At 35.0% G+C, this 23,441-nt stretch overlaps 1 protein-coding gene and 1 long non-coding RNA gene across 30 annotated transcripts in view; both read right to left on the bottom strand.

The window, feature by feature from the left end:
• Positions 1-23,441, bottom strand: part of LOC105833660 (liprin-alpha-1) — a 420,505-nt gene that overhangs the window by 265,213 nt on the left and 131,851 nt on the right. For 23 of the 29 annotated variants that reach the window (XM_036289154.1, XM_036289155.1, XM_036289153.1 and 20 more), the window contains one exon: positions 12,455-12,667. The exons of 2 other annotated variants lie outside the window; for them this stretch is intronic. In XM_036289154.1, the coding sequence (XP_036145047.1) occupies positions 12,455-12,667 (213 nt within the window). Of the gene's footprint in view, positions 1-12,454; positions 12,681-23,441 lie in introns of all 29 variants that reach the window. 4 more of the 29 variants (XM_036289161.1, XM_036289163.1, XM_036289165.1 and 1 more) reach the window with 2 other exon arrangements.
• Positions 13,378-23,271, bottom strand: LOC118646402. The gene is made up of 2 exons (XR_004963947.1): positions 16,794-23,271; positions 13,378-13,674 (listed from the first exon to the last, which is right to left on the bottom strand). It is a non-coding gene; the product is annotated as an uncharacterized LOC118646402 (long non-coding RNA).

Raw genomic sequence — 23,441 nt, 5'->3', positions numbered from 1 at the left:
TTAACATACGCGCCAGCGCAAGTACGACGCGACTGTCACCGACATATGAGCTTTTCTTCGCTTATTTCTTGTCTGAATACTTTTTAAAATCATGTATATAATCAATTTCATCAGTCTAATGTACTATTCAAAAGCATCACAAGCATATAATATTTACAAGAAAAAGACATTATTGAACCTACATTGTTTTTAATCTATGTTAAAAAATAATTAAAATGAATAGTTCATAAAAAAAGTTAATAATGTTTGCCTGGTAACTATTTTTTTCCATGTTTTCACCATTACATATTTTCAACTAGCCTAATATGGTAATTGATTAAGTATTTAAGATTAAGCATAGAAAATGGCTTAATCTTTATTTTAGATTCCATCCAACAAAAATGATTCGAGTTAATAAGAACTATCATATTTCATTTTCATTAAATTCTCTAAACGTTTTGCTCTAACTCCATTGTCTCTATTAAAGTTTAAAATGTATTTTGAAACTCAAGACTGATGAAATTGATTATATACATGATTTTAAAGTATTCAGACAGGAAATAAGTGAAAAAAAGCTTATATGTCAGTGACAGTCGCGTCGTACCTGCGCTGGCGCGTATGTTAACAATTAACCACACGGTCAGTATTTGGATAAGTTACCAATGGCATAGAAAGACAAAAACTAATCTGTAACATATGTAAATGACCTTTCTCGGTCATAAAACAAGTAAATAAATAAATGAATAAATAAACTAGGCATGTCTCAGTGAACATTACGAAAGCAGCACCCTGCAAAGTCATTTTTGACATACAAATTTACTTGGCAAAAGTTTTCCCCAGGATTTCCCGCTTTCTGAGCTGTATTTTCGCATTGTATATGGGTCTAAGAATCATATGGAATAGGTTTTTTCTGTTTGCAAGTGGGGCCAAAAATCGACGATTTCTAACATTGTCCTTTGTTACATTTAATCAATGGAATTCATAATAATTTTTACAGAGAATTCTAGAACTATTCAAAAGAACACTAGAATTCTAAAGAAACTTTTGATTTTTAAATATGGTGTGCAAAGTTTACGGGAGTCCAAAGTAGTGCATCGTGGTACAGCGTCACCAGAGCAATTTTTTTTTCACTATGTTGCACTTGAAATATTTGAGCAAAAATGTTATGAAGAATATTCTAGGGAAAATTTAAATTAAATATAGTTGATGTGAATCAAAAACATAATCTCCAAAAAATTTTTTTAATTAAATAAATTTTTATCCCTATTTTCTGTCAAAAAATTTTTTCAATTTTAAAATTGTCTCATTGATATTCATAAGATACATTATTTTCATTAAAATCGGTTGAGCCATTTTCGAGAAAATTGACTTACGGGGACCTTACGGGTCATGGGTCATCGATTTTTTTCATACTTATAGAATTTGAAGATCAGTACCCGGACTTCAATTTTCTAAAGCAGTACGATGCGCTTCTCAAAAATACTCGAGAAAATCGATTTTGAAAATTTCCGATATCTTTAAGTACAGAAAATTTTAACCTATCGTCAGAGCCGCTCGTAGCCGAGCGCACAGAGCTCTAGTTTCGTAAGCGCGGAGTCGCTGGTTTGATTCTCGCTCTGACCCCAATTTTTTTTTAATAAGTCAATGGAGTTTTTTTTAAATCCTATATCTTAACATTTATCAAATTAAAATGCTAATTAATTATTAAATATTTATTCGTTATTTTTTAAATAAAAATTAACATCTTTTTATTTTTAATTACCACTTGCTTGAAAATGCGAATATTTATAATAAATTAAAATTTGAATTTATGAATGTAAACGAAGTATGTTTTTTCATGGAAATTTTAAAGAAATCTTGTAATTGTAAAAAATCTGCATTCATACAGTGTGCTACATGTCGTGAAACTTATTGTTTCGTCTGCTTTTACGATAAATATCATCTCTGGCTCAGGTAATACTGACGAGTAATGTCAAATGTATTTATTATTAATATATTTTATACCATACATGAAATAATAACTCATAAAAATTAAACAGCCATTTTTATAAATATTATTTTAGTTTTTTATATTATTTTTGTATTTACTCGTAATCTCTTAAAAAGTATTTCATTTTCTTTAATGTTTTCCATTTCTTTTACCAAACTTTAATTTATTATAAATATTCGCATTTTCAAGCAAATGGTAATTAAAAATAAAAAGATGTTAATTTTTATTTAAAAAATAACGAATAAATATTTAATAATTAATTAGCATTTCAATTTAATAAATGTTAAGATATAGGATTTAAAAAACTCCATTGACTTATTAAAAAAAAATTGGGGCCAGAGCGAGAATCGAACCAGCGACTCCGCGCTTACGAAACTAGAGCTCTGTGCGCTCGGCTACGAGCGGCTTTGACGATAGGTTAAAATTTTCTGTACTTAAAGATATCGAAAATTTTCAAAATCGATTTTCTCGAGTATTTTTAAGAAGCGCATCGTACTGCTTTAGAAAATTGAAGTCCGGGTACTGATCTTCAAATCCTATAAGTATGAAAAAAATCGATGACCCATGACCCGTAAGGTCCCCTTGTTAGAAAATCTTTTTTCCTCCATATCTCCTAAAATAATGGAGTTATCAAGGTATTATTAAGAAAAATTTTATGTCACATGTGAACTTATAGCATGAATTTGAACTCGATATCTGCAGTAACAAATTTTATATGCTTATTTCGCTAAACTCTTTGAACGATTGCTGAAATATTAACATTCCTTGACAAAATATTGTAAAAATATTACGAAAGAGGAGGGCCTGTGGGGGCCAAAAATGCTCTTTATGAGTAGCCAACTTTTATTTATTTAAATGTACACAATATTTTTACAATAATTATCTCAAAAAATGCTTGCGCTCATTATAAAAATCGAAAATGTTTCGAGTAATTTCAAATATACGAATGCAATTATTCCTGTAAAGATCAATCTTACCTATCATAATTTTTATAATTGTTTGTTCTTAAAAGTATTTAGAACTAAATTGAAACAAAATCAAGCAATATTTAAGAGGTTACGTCACTTTGAAATTTTCAAAAAATTGAAATGTTTTTTGGCTAAAGACTGGCTTGACTTGGCTTAGGGTATTAAAAATAGTATGCAAGTGGTCCCGATACAAAAACAAAATTTTAATGTGAGGCCATATATTGCCGAGTGGTTTGAAGCGTGCTTGAGCGATCTTGAGTTATCTCTCACTAACAAACGAGGCAAAACAGGCTCGTACAAATTTCAGATCGCTAAGGAAAGAAGAGGAGAACAAAAGGGTTAATTCAGAAAGACAACTATATGGTGCCGGAATAGCAGATTAGCAGGTAAATTAAAAAGGTACAAAAAGTGCTTAATATACAGCGCAAAAAAACGTTCTTAAAAATGTGTTTTTGTGCAAAACAATTTAGACTTGGCAGTAGAAAATAAGAGTATTAAGTTTTTTCTCTAGACTAATACTGAAAAAAATGGGCTAACCATAAAAATGGATATTTATATGAACATTTATAGAACATCTACTTTTTTATGGTCATTCTTTGACTGGCATTCATAGTTTGGTTTTTCGTTAAGCCCGTACCTGACTAGAGATTAATATTGGGATTAATTATAAACATCATAAATAAATATTTTACTACAAAAACTTGACGCTGCTAAACCGAATAATTCGCCAACTATCTTCCTTTTTTTCTCGTGCATCTGAATGTGTGTGTGTGTGTGTGTGTGTGTACTATATATTTATTTTAAAAAATATTGACAACAATGTTTGTACAAAAATATAACAAAAAATTTGTTTCTACTATCATATTTGATTTTCAAGCAGTACATTTATCTTAATTTTTTCTTCTATACTTAATAAATAAAAAATTTATTCCTGTAATAGCAATAATTTTTCGTGATTTCCTTTCTGCGCTCTCTCTCTCTCTCTCTCTCTCTCTCTCTCTCTCTCCCTCTCCCTCTCCCTCTCCCTCTCCCTCTCCCTCTCCCTCTCCCTCTCCCTCTCCCTCTCCCTCTCTCTCTCTCTCTCTCTCTCTCTCTCTCTCTCTCTCTCTCTCTCCCCCTGCCCCTATGTGTGTGTGTTTCTTTTTCTTTCTCTATATACATGTGTGTGCACTTGTATGCATGTATGTATGTATATATGTACAATTGTATATATACACACGTATAATTAAAAACTAGGATTTATTGCGGAAGATTGTAAAAATCAATCACGACACGCACAGATGCACACATACGTGCGTGTACGCGTACATGTGTGTTAATATCAAGGTTGGAAAGTATTTGTAACAGAATTACAGTTACAGTTACTTTTTTTGATAACTAATAACTTCGTTACTTTTCTCCATCTGTAACTGTAACTTAACGTAGTTACATTTTTGGTAACTAATAACTATTTTGATAATTACTTTAAATTACTTTAATAGTTACTTTTTCTGGAACATGCGCTAAAATTTTTAATCAACAATCGGAAAAAGTCGAGTTTACACAAAAGGAATTGTATCAATTCTTAAAATCGAATAATTGCAGTATTAATATGCTAAATAATTACACTACAATTAATAAACTTTTTATTATATGTAACATAGGCACTCCGAGTTCTGCATCTGTGGAACATATGTTTAGCATTGGTGGTTTTATAATGACGCCACAAAAAGGTCATCTTAATTATGATACATTTGAATACAAAATTCTATAAAATTAATAAAAATTTTTATTAAAATTTTGTAACAATAAGAATATATAAATCAATGTATGGCAACTGATGTAGCGTTTATTTCATTAAATTCTGATAACAATAATATATGATTTAGTCTTTTACCTTTATAAAGTTCTCATTTAGTGTACATAAAATAACTCATTAAAGCACATAATTAAGCACATAATATACAACAATAATATACTGTTGCGTGCGCCTGAGTCGGGAGGCTTCTCGATGCATCGAAGTTTCGCCGGAGAGCGCGAAGTCGGCTCCTTGACAACGGCTGTTGACGCGTTGTCAAGGGAGAGTTCGAGTCGAGATTTTGAGCTGAACGGACGTATTTGTTTACGTTCCTTTTAACTGTATCTCTCTGAGAATAAAGCACCGAGTTAACGAAATTCCTGGTTCCTTAATTTACCACGCGACGCGAGTTTGTGTGTGCGAGAGAGAGAGCGAAGTTGCACCGCGAGTGCAACAATTTGGGGGTTCGTCCGGGATCGCGGACGAGCGGAGTCAACGAGCTATAGTCACAATCCCGACACGCTTGGGCTCGCCTGCTTCTTCTCCTTCGGAGAAAATGTCCCTAACGAGGAAACGGGCACGCGTGCAGGAATCGGCGGATCCTTCGCAGACTCAAATTCTCCAAGAACTGCTAATGGAGAGGCGCTTGCTGCGGGAGGAGCGGACTCGGAGAGAGGAGGAATTTTCCGCGCAGCAGAGGCAGCGGGATGAGGAGCTGCGAATTCTCCGCTCACAACTACAGCTAAGTCTTTCTAATAATCGAGAAAGCGCTGACGCGAGTGACGCGGGGATAGGCCGCGCGGATTCGGCTCGCGTTGTAATTAATAACAGAGACAAGCGTTTCGAGCTTGGCTTCAAATTAAAACCCGATACGTTTGACGGAACGGTTTCGCTTCGTGAATTCCTTTTACAATTCGATTTGGTTGCTCGCGCAAACCGTTGGGATGATTCTTTTAAGGCTATCGCTCTAGCCTCTTGTCTGCGTGGAAAAGCGCGTTCCGTTCTTGAGTCCGTGCAAAATTTTGAAAATTTAAAGTTCGTAGAATTAAAATCTAGGTTAAAATTGCGTCGGGGAAACACGCTCTTCTCAAAGCTGTTACACGCAGTTCGCAAACCGAAAACAAAGAATTGGAGAAGATTTTGCTTCTCTTGGTGCGGAATTAGAGAAGCTTTCCCAATTCGCTTATCCCGAGTGTTCTTACGCGGTGCGTGAGAAGATAGCTTGCGCGCAATTTATTTCGGCATTAACCGATACGAGTATTAAAAGAACATTGCAATTGGAGGGGATTTCTTCTCTTAATGCTGCGATAGAGAGGGCGAAGACTTTAAAAATCATTTTTGGAGAGGGACGGGAAAATTCGGGTTATTTTAAAAGACAAACTTTGAATTTTGAAAAGAAACCTCTACCGGGAGAGGATGCGGGAAAAATTTCACAGAAAAGTGGAGTAGATAAAGGGGAGAGGAAAAAGCATTTAGAATTCAGAAGTTCCAAAGAATGTTGGACCTGTGGAAAGGTCGGTCACTTTCGATCCAAATGCCCGGCGAAAGGGGAAAACCGGGTTTAGTTGAACTTACCGGAGCGAGTTCAACTTTCGTAAAGGGAGCTCCGATTATTACTCACATAGAAATAAAACCTCCAGTAGACGTCTAATGGACGTCTGCCATGGAAGTATAAACTTCCAGTGGACGTCCATTAGACGTCCAATATAGAGCCATTAGAAATCCACAGTTCCGTATTGTGGACGTCCATTAGACCTCCATTAGAGGTCGTCAAAGAGGTCTATTAAACGTTGTGTGGATCATTAATAGAGGCTTCACGGAGCCTCGATGGATGACTGACGGACGTTTCATGGATCATTAGTAGAAGCTTCATGGAGCCTCGATAGATGATTGACAAAATAAAAATTTTAAATAAAAATTTTATTTCTTTTAAATTATTTTTATCAACAGTACATACTAAATTTAGGACAAATTTTTATTAATTAATTAAATTTAAATTATATTATTTTATTTTATTCTTACTTGCCTCTGGTTTTGAACCCGGGACCTTAGGATTACAAACCTTGTACTCTATCTGCTATGCCAATTTGACTCATCAATATGGGTACTTGTTATTGTCTACGTATACATATATGTTATAAACTGACGCAATTATATTATTTTTTATAAAAGCAATTAAATTTTGCAAAACATATTAAAAATAAATAGCATTAATTTATTTTACTTTTTAATTTCATTGTTAAATTTATCTTTTTCCATAACCTTAATAATTTGATGGAAATTGCGATCTATTTAACATTAATACTTTGAAGCGTTTAAATGGTTAATTAGATAATTTTAACTATATAGATCATATATTCTAAAAAAAATTGAATAGTACATTTATTATTCTGTTTTTGTATTCAGTACATGATAAATTTAGATTTTGTGCATTTTTTTGTGCGCAGTAATTGTAGACAAACCGTTATTTTTGAAAACATTATCTTTATGATAATTTTTTTTAATGTCAAATGGATCTCTCATTCAGGATGTTATAGTGTTGTCTGATTTTTGAGTCAACTACGACGCGCATGGACGGCTCAAAAATCGGACAGCATTGTGATATCTTTTATGAGATATTAAGCTGATATCATTTAGCTGTGATATCATAAGGATAACATTTTCAAGAAACTTAAATGAAACTCTTCCATGAGATATCTCAAAGACCTCTCTTAGTAGACGTCTCTGATAAATATTACCATTTGGACATCATTTCCAAGATATCTAAATGTTTTCTTAAAAAAGTTCTCTTAAAGTTTTCATTCTGACAAGCGTGTTGTCTGGATAACTTCTACCATAAAAATAAATGTTCCATACTATGGAAGTTTAATGGATACCTAATGGACGTCTAACTTCCATCATGAAAGTAAATGTTCCATAGAGCTATGGAAGTTTAATGGATCCTTAATGGACGTCTGTCTAACTTCCATCATCGAAATAATGTTCCATAGAGCTATGGAAGTTTAGTGGATCCCTAATAGACGTCCATCTAACTTCCACTATAGAAGAAAACATTCAATGGAGCTATGGATGTTTAATGGATCCCTAATGGAAGTCTATCTAACTTCTACCATGAAGGTAAACCTCCAATGGAAACATGGAAGTTTACTGGATCTTTAATGGATGTCTATTTAACTTCCGCCATGGAGGTAAACCTCCAATGGAGCTAAGAAAGTTTACTAGACTTCTAATGGACGTCCATCTGACTTCCACCATGGACATAGACGTCCCATGGATCTATGGAGGTTTAATGGACGTCCATTGGACATCCACTGGATGCCATTTCTATGTGAGTAGGCGTATGGAAAATTGTTTTTCTAATTGTGTTAAACAAGAAAAGTTTTCTTACGGTAAATTAAAAGGGAAAATATGTTCCTTCAAGATAGATACGGGTTCTGATATTTCTATTGTTAATTATAAATTTGTTAAAAAGAGTAGTAAAAAAATTAAGGAAAAATGTTGTTTTAATGTAAAATATCCTACGGGAGAGAAGGTCCCTATCGGTTTTAAAGTTTTTGTTAGAATTGAGCTAGGGAGTTTTTCTAAAAAAGTTCCGATGTTTGTTGCTAATATAAAAGACGATTGTCTATTGGGAGCAGATTTTCTTGAAATGATTAACTTACAAGGGATTTTTGATTTTGCTTTTGGTTCAAAAAAATTGAATAAAGATAATTCTCTTTGTTGTTCTCGAATTATCGAATCTGAAGAAAAGAGTCCTCTTTTCTTGAAGGAACTGGTCGAGAAAAATTCACGCAATTTGGATCAGATGGAAAAAGCTGAATTTGCCAATTTCCTGAATGAATTTCAAGACGTATTTTCTGAGAATATTGTAGCGGGGAATTGTATTGTAGGAATGCATGTTATTACTGTGAAAGATTCTCTTCCCATTAAGCAGGTTCCTCGGCGGATTCCTGTTCAAATGCGGGGAGAGGTTAATAAGATTATTGAGGAAATGAGAGCTCAAGAAGTAATTGAGGAATCTCAGAGCCCTTGGATGTCTCCCGCAGTTTTGGTTCGGAAAAAGGACGGAAGTTTAAGATTTTGCGTGGACTATAGGAAGTTAAATAAGGTTACTGTAAAAAATTCTTATCCTCTCCCCAGAATTGACGACATTTTCGATCAACTTTCAGGTAACATTTGGTTTTCCACTTTAAATTTAAAAAGTGGTTATAACGCGGGTGGGCCTGACACTCTTGCAAATAAAAATTCGCTCTGAAAATAAAGAGAAAACAGCTTTTTCCATCGGAAATGGTCTATGGCAATTTACAGTGATGCCTTTTGGCTTGTGTAACGCTCCGGCTACTTTTGAACGGGTAATAGAAAAAATTTTACATGGTTTACTTTATAAAATTTGTTTAGTCTATCTCGATGACGTTATTATTTATAGAAAAAGTTTTTCGGAAATGCTTGAAAATTTGGGGAAAGTTTTTACTCGTTTGCACAAAGTTAATTTGAAAGTTAATCTAAAAAAATGTAATTTTCTTGAAAAGAACGTTAAATATTTAGGTCATATTATTTCTAAAACCGGTATTACTACTGATCCTGAGAAGATAGCTGCTGTGAAAGAGTGGCCGATTCCACATAATAAGAAGCAATTAAGGAGTTTTCTCGGATTTTGTTCTTATTACAGGAAATTTGTTAAAGGATTTTCTTCTTTAGCCAAACCTTTATACGCTCTTACGGAAAATCGAGTTCCTTTTGTTTGGGAAAAAAATTGTCTTCTCGCGTTTGAAGAATTGAAACGTAAGTTATCTTCCTCTCCTATACTTGCCTTTCCTAATGAAGAAAAAGAATACATTTTAGATACAAATGCTTCTAATTTTGGAATAGGGGCGGTTTTGTCTCAGAAACAAGACGGAGAGGAAAGAGTCATTGCTTATTTCAGCCGTGTTCTCAGTAAAACCGAACGGAATTATTGTGTGACTCGACGCGAGTTGCTAGCTATTGTTAAATCAATAAAATCTTTTCGACATTATCTCTTAGGGAAAAAGTTTATAATTCGAACGGACCATGTTTCTTTAAAATGGTTGTTGTCTTTCAGAGATTTAGAAAGACAGTTAGCACGTTGGCTGGAAAAACTTCAGCAATATGAATTTGAGGTTCATCACCAAAAAGGTTTGATTCATAAAAATGCTGACGGACTCTCTAGACGTCTGTGTGAAACGAATGGATGTGGCTATTGTTCCAGAGTAGAGGAGAAGAATGCAAGGGAGAAGGAAATTACTATTGCCCGAATTTCTCTTTCTGAAGGCCTTTTAAAGAACTAGCGTAAAGAGCAGAAGGAAGATCCAACCATCTCTATCTTTTGCTCAGCCAAGGAGACAGGAATGCGTCCAGTACGTTCCGAGTTGGCGGACGGAGACGTTTCTGCCCTTATTTATTGGAGTTACTGGGACGCTTTGAACTTGAAGAATGGGATTTTGTATAGAAGGGGGACAGCTCCTAATCTTAGATCCAACATTCTTCAACTAATTCTTCCTTGGAAGTTCGTAACACAGGTTTTGGAGGAAGCTCATGACTCTTCGTCGGCGGGGCATTTTGGTGTCAACAAAACTTTAGAGAGAATTCGAAAACGATTTTTCTGGGCAACGTGCAAACAGGGTGTTGAGGAATGGTGTCAGACCTGCAAAGTCTGCATTTCCAGAAGGGGTCCCTCGGGAAAAGGGAAATTTCCCTTACAGGTGTATAATGTAGGAGCTCCGTTTGTTCGGGTACAAATGGATATCATGGGTCCTTTTCCTTCTTCCAAGAATGGAAATAAATATTTGCTCGTTATCGTTGATTGTTTCACTAAATAGGTAGAGGCTTTTCCCCTTAAAAACATGAAGGCAAAGACTGTGGCGGAAATTTTTGTTAGTCAGGTGATCTCCAGACATGGAGTTCCTTTAGAAGTTCATACAGATCAGGGTAGAAATTTTGAATCTAAACTTTTCACAGAACTTATGTTTCTTCTAGGAAGCAAAAAGACGAGAACTACTGTTCTTCATCCTCAGTCTGACGGTCAGGTAGAACGTCAACATCAAACGATTATTAATTATCTTGCAAAATTTGTTTCAAAGAATCAAAAAGATTGGGATCGTTGGATTCCCATGTTTCTTCTAGCTTATAGGTCTGCGAAACATGAGACTACTGATATTTCTCCTGCGGAGATTTATTTTGCGCGAGATTTAAAATTACCTTTGCATCTTTTTCGAGGGAGTCCTCCAGAATTTAATAAGGATACGCAATTTCTTGAAGGTTATTTGGGAGATTTAAGATTAAAATTAAGGAAATTGTTCTTTTCCAGGAGAGGCAGAAAGTTTGGTTGTATAATCCTCGAAGAAGTAAAGGAAAAACTCCCAAATTACAAAACAGTTGGGAAGGTCCTTACTTGGTAATTAAGAAGCTCAGTGATGTCGTGTACTGTATTCAAAAGTCTTCTAGACATAGAAAAAAAGTGGTACATGCTGACAGGCTTGCTCTTTTCTCTGAAAGATGTATTGAGGGGACTTGAATTTGTGAAGTCTTTAAATTAGAATTAAGTTTAAAATTACTTTATCAGTTTTTCTGTGTTGAGATGTTTCTTGCAGGAAGAAAAGAAAAGGAAACTTGAATCTGGAAAGTCAAGAAGGCTTAATTCTGGCAAAGTGTTCTGTTGCTGGGAACTCTACTAGGCGACGAGAATAAGACCTCTCATTTCTTCCTATCCTTACTGGTCTGGCTGGAATAAATTTTAAAAAAAGACCGCTTCGTTCACGGTTTTCTCCCCGTGGTTTTCCGTGGGACGGAGGGCAAATGCCGAAGCGGGAACTTGAGAAGCGTTTCGGGGCGAGAGGACCACGGGATGTTACCCCCCCTTGTCCGAAGTCCTACAGAATCCAGCAGCATCGCCGGAGGAGAGGAAAAGAGGAAGATGTTTGAGAGAAGAGGAGGAAGGACCTGGACGCTGAAAAGGCGGGAAAGAACCAAAGCTCTAGAACCCTCAGCAGCAGCTTGGGCTGAGCGGGAGGTTGTCCAAGAAGGACCCGAGCCTGAGATGAAGTTCCGGGGGAATTCCGTCTTCGGTCTGAAGCCAGACTTGAGGATTGACGGGGCGTCAATCCAGAAGAAGGAGGGTAGTGTTGCGTGCGCCTGAGTCGGGAGGCTTCCCGATGCATTGAAGTTTCGCCGGAGAGCGCAAAGTCGGCTCCTTGACAAAGGCTATTGACGCGTTGTCAAGGGGGAGTTCGAGTCGGGATTTTGAGCTGAACGGACGTATTTGTTTACGTTCCCTTTAACTGTATCTCTCTGAGAATAAAGCACCGAGTTAACGAAATTCCTGGCTCGTTCCATAATTTACCACGCGACGCGAGTTTGTGTGTGCGAGTGAGAGAGCGAAGTTGCACCGCGAGTGCAACAATACAACAACAGTTAGTAAAGAATAAAATGTAAGATTGTTATTTCTTATATTTAAAATAATGTACAATTATTTAAGAAAAAGTAACTAAAAAGTAACGACTCGTTATTTTTTCAGTAACTGTAACAAGTTGTTTCAAAAATGATAACTTATAACTATAAATAGTTATTTTTTCGATAAAAAAACTGTAACTGTAACTAGTTACTTTTACAAAGTAACTTTCCCAACCCTAATTAATATATATACAAATTTGAAAGCTACCTAAAGTTCTATGTTAACAGTTGGACTGTTCTATCTGTTCCACCAAATATATGACTGATTCATACCTGTTTGTCAAGAGTAGCTTGCAAATTTATAACACGTAGTGCTGAATCCTGATCGGTCAAATCGAGACTCCCATTGCTCAATCTACTGCCAACTTCAGCAGACTTCTCTGTACCTGGTTTTTGTACGAAATGTTGCTGTTGCTGCTGTAATTGATGTTGATATTGCTGCTGCTGCTGCTGTGGCTGGCTTACAGCCTGCCCAGTTTCATTCTGCTTGACCACAACACTACATTCAGAATGCCTTGCTCGCATTGCTTATCTTGCATCGCCGTGCAATTCCCCAAAATTACACGTCTACACTACACGACTACTACATGACTACGACCAGCATGCTCGACATATGATAGACACATTCTCTCGTAGATGCAGCGAATCGATGTATGACAGATAAAAGGTGATTTTGACACGATATATTTAACGAAAACAGAAGTGCGTTTGTTTTAATAATCGTTTAAGAAAAATAAAAACAAGTTTAATAAAAATAAAACGTAATAAAAATAAGATTTTTACGTAAAGTCTTGCTATCTCTATGATCTCACATAAAATAAAAACAAGAAATATTTTAATGAAATAATCTATGTAACACGTAATATTACTTAAATATTACAATATTACTAGAAACATAATAAAATAATACAATAATTCAATTTTAATATTTGATTAATATATTAATGCAATTTATCGTAACAGATATTTTAATATTATTGTAATATTTCAATAGTATTTATGTCATATGTCAATATAATAATTGTAATATTGCTGTTATGTTACGAGCTACATAAAAATAAGATAATACAATTTTTAAATTATAATATTAGTGACAATTCAATGCTAAAATACATCAATAATTGAGTAGATATGGCAGAGAAAATATAATTATACACTAATTGTATACTAATAAGTAATGCAAATCTGATTTTTGGTTTTCGCTCACTAAAATCTTAAAGACTTCAACATAAAGAAACTTAAATCTCAAGTAAAATGTCAATAAGTGCAGATAAGAGTATACGCACACACGCACACACACACACATACACGCACGCACGCAGGCACGAATGCACGTACCATATTTTTCAAGATCCTGATTTATATATACATATACACTCAGTCTTCCAAAAAGCGGTACATTTAAAATGTAAGAAAAATTTAGGTTATATTCAAATCCATGTATCTCCACAAAAAGTGGTCGTAGAAATACAAACCAAAAATACGTTAGAAACCTTAAACTCTCTAGTTTTTTAATCATTTAATCAGAAACTTTGAGTTTTGCAACATGACCATTGTTTTCTTACTACAAAGCATAAAAAAAAGTTTTTAAAAATTTGCAACAAATTTGAGTGTATCCATAAATTAAAATAATTTTTTTTTACTTAATATGATAAAATATTTTTTTAAATTAAACTTTTCTCTTTAATTTGCTTTTTTAATTTTTTTTTACGACCATTTTTGACCAACTTATAAACAAAGAAAAAACGACATTTTAAATTTAAACGCTTATAATTTTGTCAGAAATAGTCGCAACAAAATTAGGATAACAAATTTGAAAAGTTGAAATTTCTACTTTGAGATTTTTTATTTGCTTATTTGATTAAACAAAGGTTTTGTTGTTTGAAAACCAACTTAAAGCTGATTGTAAAAATTCCATATTTTCCTGTATATTGAAGATTTACACTACTTTCAAAATAATCATGAGACTTTAAAGATGTCGTTTTCTTTAAGTTTAAAACAACCTGCCTTCTAAACGTGGATATGCCCGTGGATATGGGTCGGGGATTAGAACAAGAGCGGGATAGAAAAAAAGCAATTACAATAATCCAATTTCATGTAATATTACATTCATTTGTATCTTACTATGCATTTGACGTTTACAAACTCGACACTTCACAATTACAATTTTAACATAAAGGTGTCGCGAATCTTTAACATAATCTTATGTGTCGGAAGTATCTCGAATAACAAATAAAAAAAAGTAAATACAAAACTTTACGGGGTAAGGGCGCGTGCGAAATCGCATGGATATTTGTCGTACGACGAACTTAAGGTCTGAGTTGGTCCGTGGGGCGGTGCCAGCTTCTGAGCGCGGTTGCGATCGCAGCGCCTATTCACGGACGGGCGACTTTATTTAAATAGGTGGAATAATTACCGCGTTTGCGACTGCAGAGAACTTTCGGCGGAGGTCAAAACACTTGACCTCATGTTTTACTGTCGCTCGCCGAGAAAGATCTCTTGGTGGTGATAAAGTTTTGTGTGCCAAGAATACTTAGCGGAGGCAAAAACTCTTTACCCCCGAGCGCAAGCCGGTTTCCGTAGACCAGAATCGGGTACAAAGTAATTTCTTATCGAGAGACTTCGCCTTTTTCTACTCCAGATTTGGCGTTTTCGTCAGTCGGGTCGAGGAGTCCCGGCGGCTGTCCCTCTCCCCCCCGCTCAAGTTTACCTGTGTGCGTGCGAGCAGTCTTTGCGCGCGGACTCGGCGTGATGCGATGTGCGGGGCCTAACCGCAGACACATCGCCACGTCGGAATCAGCGTCCCAAATGCGCACAGTATAAAACAGACACCACCAATCAGATTATTATTTTAGTTAAAGTTAAAGTTAAAGTTAGAATAAATTTATAAAATTTGATTGGTGGTGTCCGTTTTACACTATGCGCATTTGAGACTCACTCGGGTAAAAAAAAACGCGTAGAAAAATATTATGAGGCACTAAGCGCCTTCTCTTATTCGATGGTCAGTCGGATGATCCGCGACGAATCTTGGTTAGAAAGAAAAAATGGCATATTTCAAGTCCTAGGACATATGAAAAAAAAAATTCTAAGTCCTGCAAAACACGGCACATAATTTAAGGGTATTGTTACAAATTAAAAATACCCTTAAATTATGTGCCGTGTTTTGCAGAACTTAGAATTTTTTTTTCATATGTCCTAAGACTTGAAATATGCCATTTTTTCTTTCCTGTATCATCGTTGACCGAGCTGTAAGTTAAAATTAAAGAAAAAAAATCACCTTAAAAGTAAAAATTTCAGATTTTTTTAATTCCTAAAACATAGCATCACTTTATGATTAATTATGGAATCTTTTAATAAAGATATCACATACCGCCGGCATTAGCATTACCCCAAGCGTACCACAAGGAGGTTGCACGGTCGGATTATGCTTCGAAAAAAAGGAAAAAAACCAAAACAAAAAATAAAAAGAAGAAACAGACGAATTAGAGAATGAGTTTGGAGTCTTTAAATACTGCGGAAACAAATCACGAGGTCTCATCTCTCTATATTCTTTTAGATAGACAAATAGACAAATTCTAGTAATAGAATTTATAGTATTATTTGTTTAGTAGCTTGCTCGTTATATGCTGAAGCTAATATGACAAAACACAAGCGTAAATCCGATCGTGCAATCTCCTCGTGATACGCTTTGCGTGTGGGTAATGTTAATGCCGGCGGTATAATAAAGATACCATGATTAATCATAAGGTGGTGCCATGTTTAAGGAATAAAAGAAAAACTGGAATTTTGACTTTCAAGATGATTTTTCTTTTAATCACTCACATCTTGGTCAACAATCGCCGCACAGAAAAAAAGGTGACATATTTCAAGTCCTAGGACATACAAAAGAAATTGTAAGCTCTGCAAAGAACTGCACATAAATTTTTTTAAGATACTATTAACTTAAAAAAACGTGGACACCATTAAAATCCCACGATTATTTCGAAAGTAGTATAAAATATTCAAAATAAAGGAAAATATGAAATTTTTTAGGTGGTTTTAAAGTGGTTTTTAAACAAAACATTTTTTTCGCCTAATAAGCAAATAAATTATCTAAAAGTAGAGATTTTTAACTTTTCAAATCATCGTAATTTTTGTGCGACTATTTTTGACAAAGTTACGAGCGTTTGAACTTATAATTTTTTCTTTGAACGTTCATAATTCGGTCAAAAATGGTCATAGAAAAATTAAAAAACCGAATTAAAGAGAAAAGTCCTATTTACAAAAATCTTTTATTAAATTAAGTAAAAAAAATTTATTTCAGCCCATGGATACGCTCAAATTTGATGCAAACTTTTAAACATTTTTCTTTTATTTTAAGAAAATTTGTTTTAAGCTTTGTTTTAAGAAAAAGTAGTCATGTTGCAAAACTCAAAGTTTTTAATCAAAAGATTAAAAAACTAGAGAGTTTGAGGTTCCAAATGCTTTTTGGCTTGTATTACTACGACCATTTTTCGCGGAAATACAAAAATTTGAATATGACCTAAATTTTTCACATTTTGAGTGTACCACTTTTTGGGGAACTGATGAGTGTATATAAGATGTATGAAAATAGGTCGGAGTCGCAGATTACCTCAAAAAACATAAGTTTTATCAAAAAATATTTCAAATAAAAATTGTAGGATTCAAGATCTGTTAACTGATCAGTTGAGTGGCGTTGTCACAGTCAGTGCGACGTCACTTTAAACTTTTTAAAATTAAAACCTTATTTTTTATTGCACATATTCTTACAGCCCTTCTTGAGATTTGTTTTATCAAATTTTTTTACTTTGGAAAGACGTTCAGCTAATAAAGAAAAAATCGTTGGATGTTCCAGCCAGCAAAAGCAAGGTCAACAAATAATTTAATCAATGAAAATAGAAGGATGATTTAGCTAATGAAATGTAATGGTTATAAGAATGTCAAAGAAGAAATTGATTCTTAATCAAAATGTAATAATTAACTTATTATAATCATTATTCAAATTACATCTTGATTTGACAACATGCTATTTAATTACAAAATAATTGCATGACATTTCTGATGTAATAATTAGAAATAAACCATAGCTTCTTTTAAGATTCCACGACAAAACATGTTTTGTACATTTTATTCTTTAGATAATCCCACAAAAAGTAATCAAACGGCAATAAATCAACCGCTGAAGATAGTCACTCAATTATACTTTATGTATCTATCGATTAGCTGTTCAAATAATCAAACCAAATGTTTCTACCAAAATATGATCCTAAAAGGAAGGATCTGGAAGGATTGTATTTTAATACAAACGTTCTTTATTATTTTAATACAGTTTTACTTAATCGATAAATAAATAAGGGAGGAATGATTGAATGATCATTTCGAATGGCTGATTTACTGTTTGATTATATTTTTTTATAGACTGTAAAAACACTGTTCTAGTGGAACCATGTCCGCTTAAAGTTCTTACCCACGATTGAAATTACTGCTGAAAGTATTTCTCAACATATTTTCATACTTCGTTGCTGTTCAATTGTCATCAATAACACAATAGTCCAATATAACAGTACTTAAAACACCTGTACAAAATATTTAATTTTTCTAAATATTGTGTGTGCCTTTAGCGTTCAGTAAAAATTAGCATGAGACAAATTCTACAGTTGTGTTCGTTGAAGTAATCATTTAATTAAAAAATTGTTTCATTCAAAACAACTATAAAAGAAAGTTAAATTCTTTGCATCACTGTTCCCAAAATTTGATGCGACGATTAAAATCAATATCATTCATCTTTTGCGCAACATAAATTTTGTATAAAATTGAATGTTTCAAAATTTTATGCGCAGACATTTGATTGATATTATATATGTTACTGAGTTCTTTTACAAATACAAAAGTTTAAATCTTCAATAAAGAATTGTGTAACATTTAATGCTTTTCCTGAATTAACTAATGTTGGCATTCCTGGAATTGTATGATTTTTTACACTTCTAAAATTTCTTTAGAGTACTTTCAACCAATAGATTTTAAAAATATTGTGTTTTTATCACTAAATATCTCATCTAAAAATGCCTTACTTCATTACAGGATCTTTATTGATTATTTCATTCTTGCATCAAAGAAATTATTCTTCTTGTTCTAAAAAATATGACATAATCGCACGCATACATGCAAGCACGGTAGAAAATAATCGAGATAAATACTCTAAATACAATAAAAAACATATATATGTCCGGACAATAAAAACATCCAAGGGTAACTTTAAATGACAAAAAATTAAAATAGAGTTAAGAACATCAACAAAACAAATTTGACAAAAAAAATGAAAATATTCGAAGTATTCAAGTTAATAAAATTGTAATTAATTTATATTTTTTGAAGTCAAAAATTGGAGAAGAAAATTGGAGAATTGACCAAGAATTTTTCAAGTAGGGAAATTGGAGTAAAATTAGTATAAAATAATGCCAACTGAATTATTTTTAATCCAATTGGTATCATTTTGTACTAATTTTACTCCAATTTTTACTAGAACCAGTATTTATTATATATATCAAGAACCTGCCCAGTAAATGAGATATCATTAACACAATATTATTACAATATTTTATAACATTGTTACGTCCGTCTGAACATTTCGCGCCGGCCGTCACGATCATATGAAGAGTCGCGCCGCGAAGACGTGTTACCATGGCAATCGTAAGTGGGCAGACTCATGCGCGTTCGATACCGGGGACCGCTTTATCACGAGCGTGGGCCTCACTCCGGCGGGGCGCATATGCTAGCAATTAACGCTAATGAACCACGGAAGCTATCGCGAATATTCCATCAAGGGGGCAATCTTCCTACTTACCGGCCCTCTCCTAAGGCGCCTCGGCCCTTGGCTTGCCAATAATAACTGAATAAATCCATTAATTGAAAAACCATTGACTACCAAGAAGGGATAAGTCGACGCTCTCTTGCGCGCTGGTGCATCTGCACTCGCGCGGGATCACTTGCTGTGAAGCAGCAAGGGCTAGTAGCCTTCTTTAATTAATAAACAATGTTAAATAATTTCGAGCACGAAGAGGAGCACGCGGTAGTTCCGTGCCGCCGAAATCGCCTATCTTCAAACCTACGATAAGAAACTTAAGTAAGAAATGCGCGCAATTAAAAGACGCAGGCAATAGTTGCGCGTCGCGCGAGTCGAAAATGTGAATACGGGCATAAAAACTCAAGTAACAATTGTAAAACCAGGTGAAATAATTAATTAATTAACAAATTAGGTGATGACAAGCGATAAATGATTTATTGTCTCGTCTTCCTAGCCCTCGCCCCCGAGCGCCCCCACTTTTGGGTATATAAGCCGCGATTTTCGGGCAAAAATCGGGATTTTGCCTCTTTCTCTCGCGCTAAAAAACTGTAAGACTCGATCTTCGAAATTAGAATATTTTCAATTTCTGAACTTAGAATATTTCAGATTTTCAAACTTAGAATATTTTCGATTTCTAAACTTAGAATATTTTCGATTAATTCGCTTTTGATTTTAGAAAATTCGCATTATCGAGAAAGATTCAAGGTGACAACTCCTCTCTTATTCTATTAATTCGATTTCTTTAATATTATTAGAATCGGAACAACGACCGTTGTGAGCATTGCGCGTGCACATTCGAACTCTAGCGCAAATACAGTGCTGTAAAGGTGCGAGTTCTCATTAATTATTCATTAATTATTCATTTCTCTTTATTAAAGTGAACTAGTGTTACCATTAATTTCAAGCAGAGTTATTCTTTTCCTTTTTTTTTCTTTTCCGTCTGACTCTCAGTGCGTGATCGGTAGTGGTTCGGTATACCCCTTGCGGACAGTAAGAGGGGACGGGGAGCGCTGCTCTGCGTTCTCTTAAAGAGCGCAGTAAAATCCCGGCTCCTCCTAGCGAGCGCTTATCAGCGTTCCCTCGGTGGTCCTGGGACAATAGCGTTCTCTCTCTCTCTTACTCTCTCCCGTCAAGTCTCATCCCACATGAGACTGACAGCCAATGGTGCGGGAAGATGCGCGCTAACTAGCGTTTATCCTTCCCCGTCAACCGCCTCTGCGAAGCCACTGGCTTTAGCGTAGGCGCGGGGTCCGGCGCGCTACAAAGTGTTCCGCCATTCTCAACAGCAACAGAGCAGACACTTCTGTGCCGCTGCAACCAGGCGTCTCCACCCACGTGTATAGTGACACGTATATGTCTCCTGCTCCCGTCAATCCATGCCTTCGGGCGATACTGCACCCTCCGAGCAAAGAAAACTCAAGCGTTGCGTGAAGCATCGCCGCTCATTATCAATGTCTATGTCACGCGGTTCTAAAAATTGCACTAGTTAACGAAATGGCATTTCCCGTCACAGAATGGAAAGATTTCGACGAAGTGGACGACGGGTCCAATTAAGAAGGATATTGGAGGACCTCACCGTGCACGGGGAATTTGATCCCAGCGTTTTCTACCGCCTCTTTCTCTACCCTCTCCTCGAGAGCTTTTCAACTCCGTGGAACCGACTCCGAGCACCATAGGAACCAGCCAATCGGCGTCAAACGACTCGCGGAACCGGGAATACGCGAAACCCGTTATCGTGGCGATCGAGCCTTTAGCTCCAGGGACCTGTATCTCGGCAAGGCTAACCTTGCTAAATGTAAAACAATAATAGTAATAAAATAAAAAAGGGAAAATTCACACAGGTGTGTTTCAATTGTTGATTCACTCCTCCCTCTCCCTGTAACCGCTCGGCAGGGAGGGGTTCCAAAATTAAGTTCTTCGCAATCCTAACCCCGCCGGACGTAACAGCATGTAACGTTTTCAAATATGTATAATAATTCTTAACGTTGTATATAACGTTAATATAAAAAATATTTAAATAAAGCAAAAAAAAATATTTCCAAACAATAATTATGTTTAGAAATATTACGTTATAAAATAAAACAATTCAAAAACATTTATACATTTATAAAATACATATATAAAATATTGTTTTAAAAAATTGATTGGATAAACTTCCGAAAGCGACATACCTCTGACTTTTTTAAAACTGTGTATTCTTACGTATTTTGGCACACTGATTACGAATGTGATAGTGAAAATTAGCGCAAGTTTGATTTTCATAGCGAAAACCATAAAAATCACGATTTTTTCCATTTATTTCCGTAAATAATAAAAATTTCAAAAAATATTTCAGATAAAAGTTGTAGATCTCATTGAAATACACATTTTAAGTTCAGTTAATTTTTGTCATAAAGACAATATTAGGTGTACAAATAAGTTTCCGCCGTTTTTTTATCAAAAATTGGGCATTTATTGTAAAAGAACGGAACCTTATGTTTTATTCGAAGTATTGTCCATCGTTTGCCACTATCTTTCTGGCAGCGATACCGCGTCGGAAGAATGCTTCATCTTTTAAGGCTATCCACAAATTTTTGGTATCTTCATATGATGTAAAGTGCTGCTCAGACAGGCCATGCGTCATCGATCGAGACAAGTAGAAATCAGAAGGAGCAATGTCTGGTGAATACAACGGGTGAAATAAAACTTCACAATTGAATGTTTCCAAATAGGTTTTGGACCGGCGCCGCAACATGTAGACAAACATTATCATAGAGAATAACTTTGTCATGTCTGGAGTAGTAGTGGACGCGCTTTTCCTTGAGTGCCCGACTCAATCTCATCAATTGGGTTCGGTAGACAGCCCTAGTAATGGTTTCGTTCGGTTTGAACAACTCATAATACACGACACCAAGCTGATTCCACCAGATACACTTGATACACAACAAGAGTTTCTTTCTATGAATATATGGCTTAGCTGTAGATGATGAAGCATGGCCAGATGGTCCCCATGATTTCTTCCTTTTTGGATTATCACAGTAAATCCATTTTTCATCACCAGACTATACGGTGCAAAAACCCTTTCGTTTATGCCTGGCAAGCAGCATTTTACATGTGAAAAATCGGCGTTCAACGTTTCTCGGCGTCAGTTCATATGGAACTCAATTTCCCTATTTTTGAATTATTCCCAATGATTTCAACCAATATGAAATTGCTTGTCACTCCGAATGTAAATGCAAGTTCTTCTTGCGTTTGGCACGAATCTTGATCCAATAATGCTTCCAATTCCGCGTCTTCGTACACTTTCGGCCTTCCGCTACGTTCTTTGTCTTCGATGTCAAATTCACCGTTCTTAAACTTTTGAACCACTCACGACAACTTCTGTCACTTAAGGCAACCTCACCATATGCTTCTACAAGCAATCGATGCGCCTCAGCCACAGATTTCTTCAAATTGAAGAAGTAAATCAAAAGTTCCCGCAAATGACGCTTATTCGACTCAAAACTTAACATTTTCGCACACAAAAGAATATATCATACTTATAAAAATTTACTAATGATATTAATATTTCAAGGTTATGTTGTTGACCAACCTTACGATAATGGCATTTTCATCTGACAATTTTAATCTTAACTTACTGGTAGCGCCAACTTTTGTCAAACGGCGGAAACTTATTTGTACATTTAATAGTTTTTGAGAAAAACGATGTTAAATGTTCAAAACTTTATAAAACTAATCTACCAAAATTCGAGTTTTATTAGTTAATTTTATTAATACCAAAAGGTGCAAAGCTCCTCCTTTGTCCACGTGTTTTCTGTACGTGTTTTCTGCACCTAAAAACACGTGAGCGGGGAAGAGGCGGAGCCTCTCCCTCCGCCCCTCCCCTTACACTCTGCCCCTTATTTTTTCCTAACCTAACCTAACCTAAACAATTTGAAGTCATTATTTGGCCACAATTTCAAATCTAAAGTCGCAAACCCATGTGGTACAATACAAGCGTGGACGTCGTTCTGCTTTGTAAGCAAGGCGGGGAGAGAGGGATATGGGTGAACCTCGTAACGCGTGGAAAGTCGCAAACTCATGTAATACAGAAAACACGTAGGCGAAAAACAAGCTTTGCCGCACGCTTCCATTATTAACTAACAAAATTAACTAACAAAACTCGAATTGTGTTAAATGAGTTTTATGAAGCTTTGAACATTTAACGTCATTTTTCTTAAAAACTATTGTCTTTATGGCAAAAATCAATAGAACATAAAATATGTATTTCAATGAGATCTACAACTTTTATCTGAAATATTTTTTTAAATTTCCCTTATACGGAAATAAATGAAAAAAAAAACGTAATTTTTATGGTTTTTGCCATGAAAATCAAATTTGCACCAATTTTTACTATCATATTCGTAATCAGCGTGCCAAAATACGTAAGAATACAGT

This window comes from Monomorium pharaonis, chromosome 6, assembly GCF_013373865.1.
Source record: "Monomorium pharaonis isolate MP-MQ-018 chromosome 6, ASM1337386v2, whole genome shotgun sequence".
NCBI classification, from domain to species: Eukaryota; Metazoa; Arthropoda; class Insecta; order Hymenoptera; family Formicidae; genus Monomorium; species Monomorium pharaonis.
The sequence above is the reverse complement of the archived record's forward strand: the minus strand, read 5'-3'. Positions and strand labels throughout refer to the sequence as shown.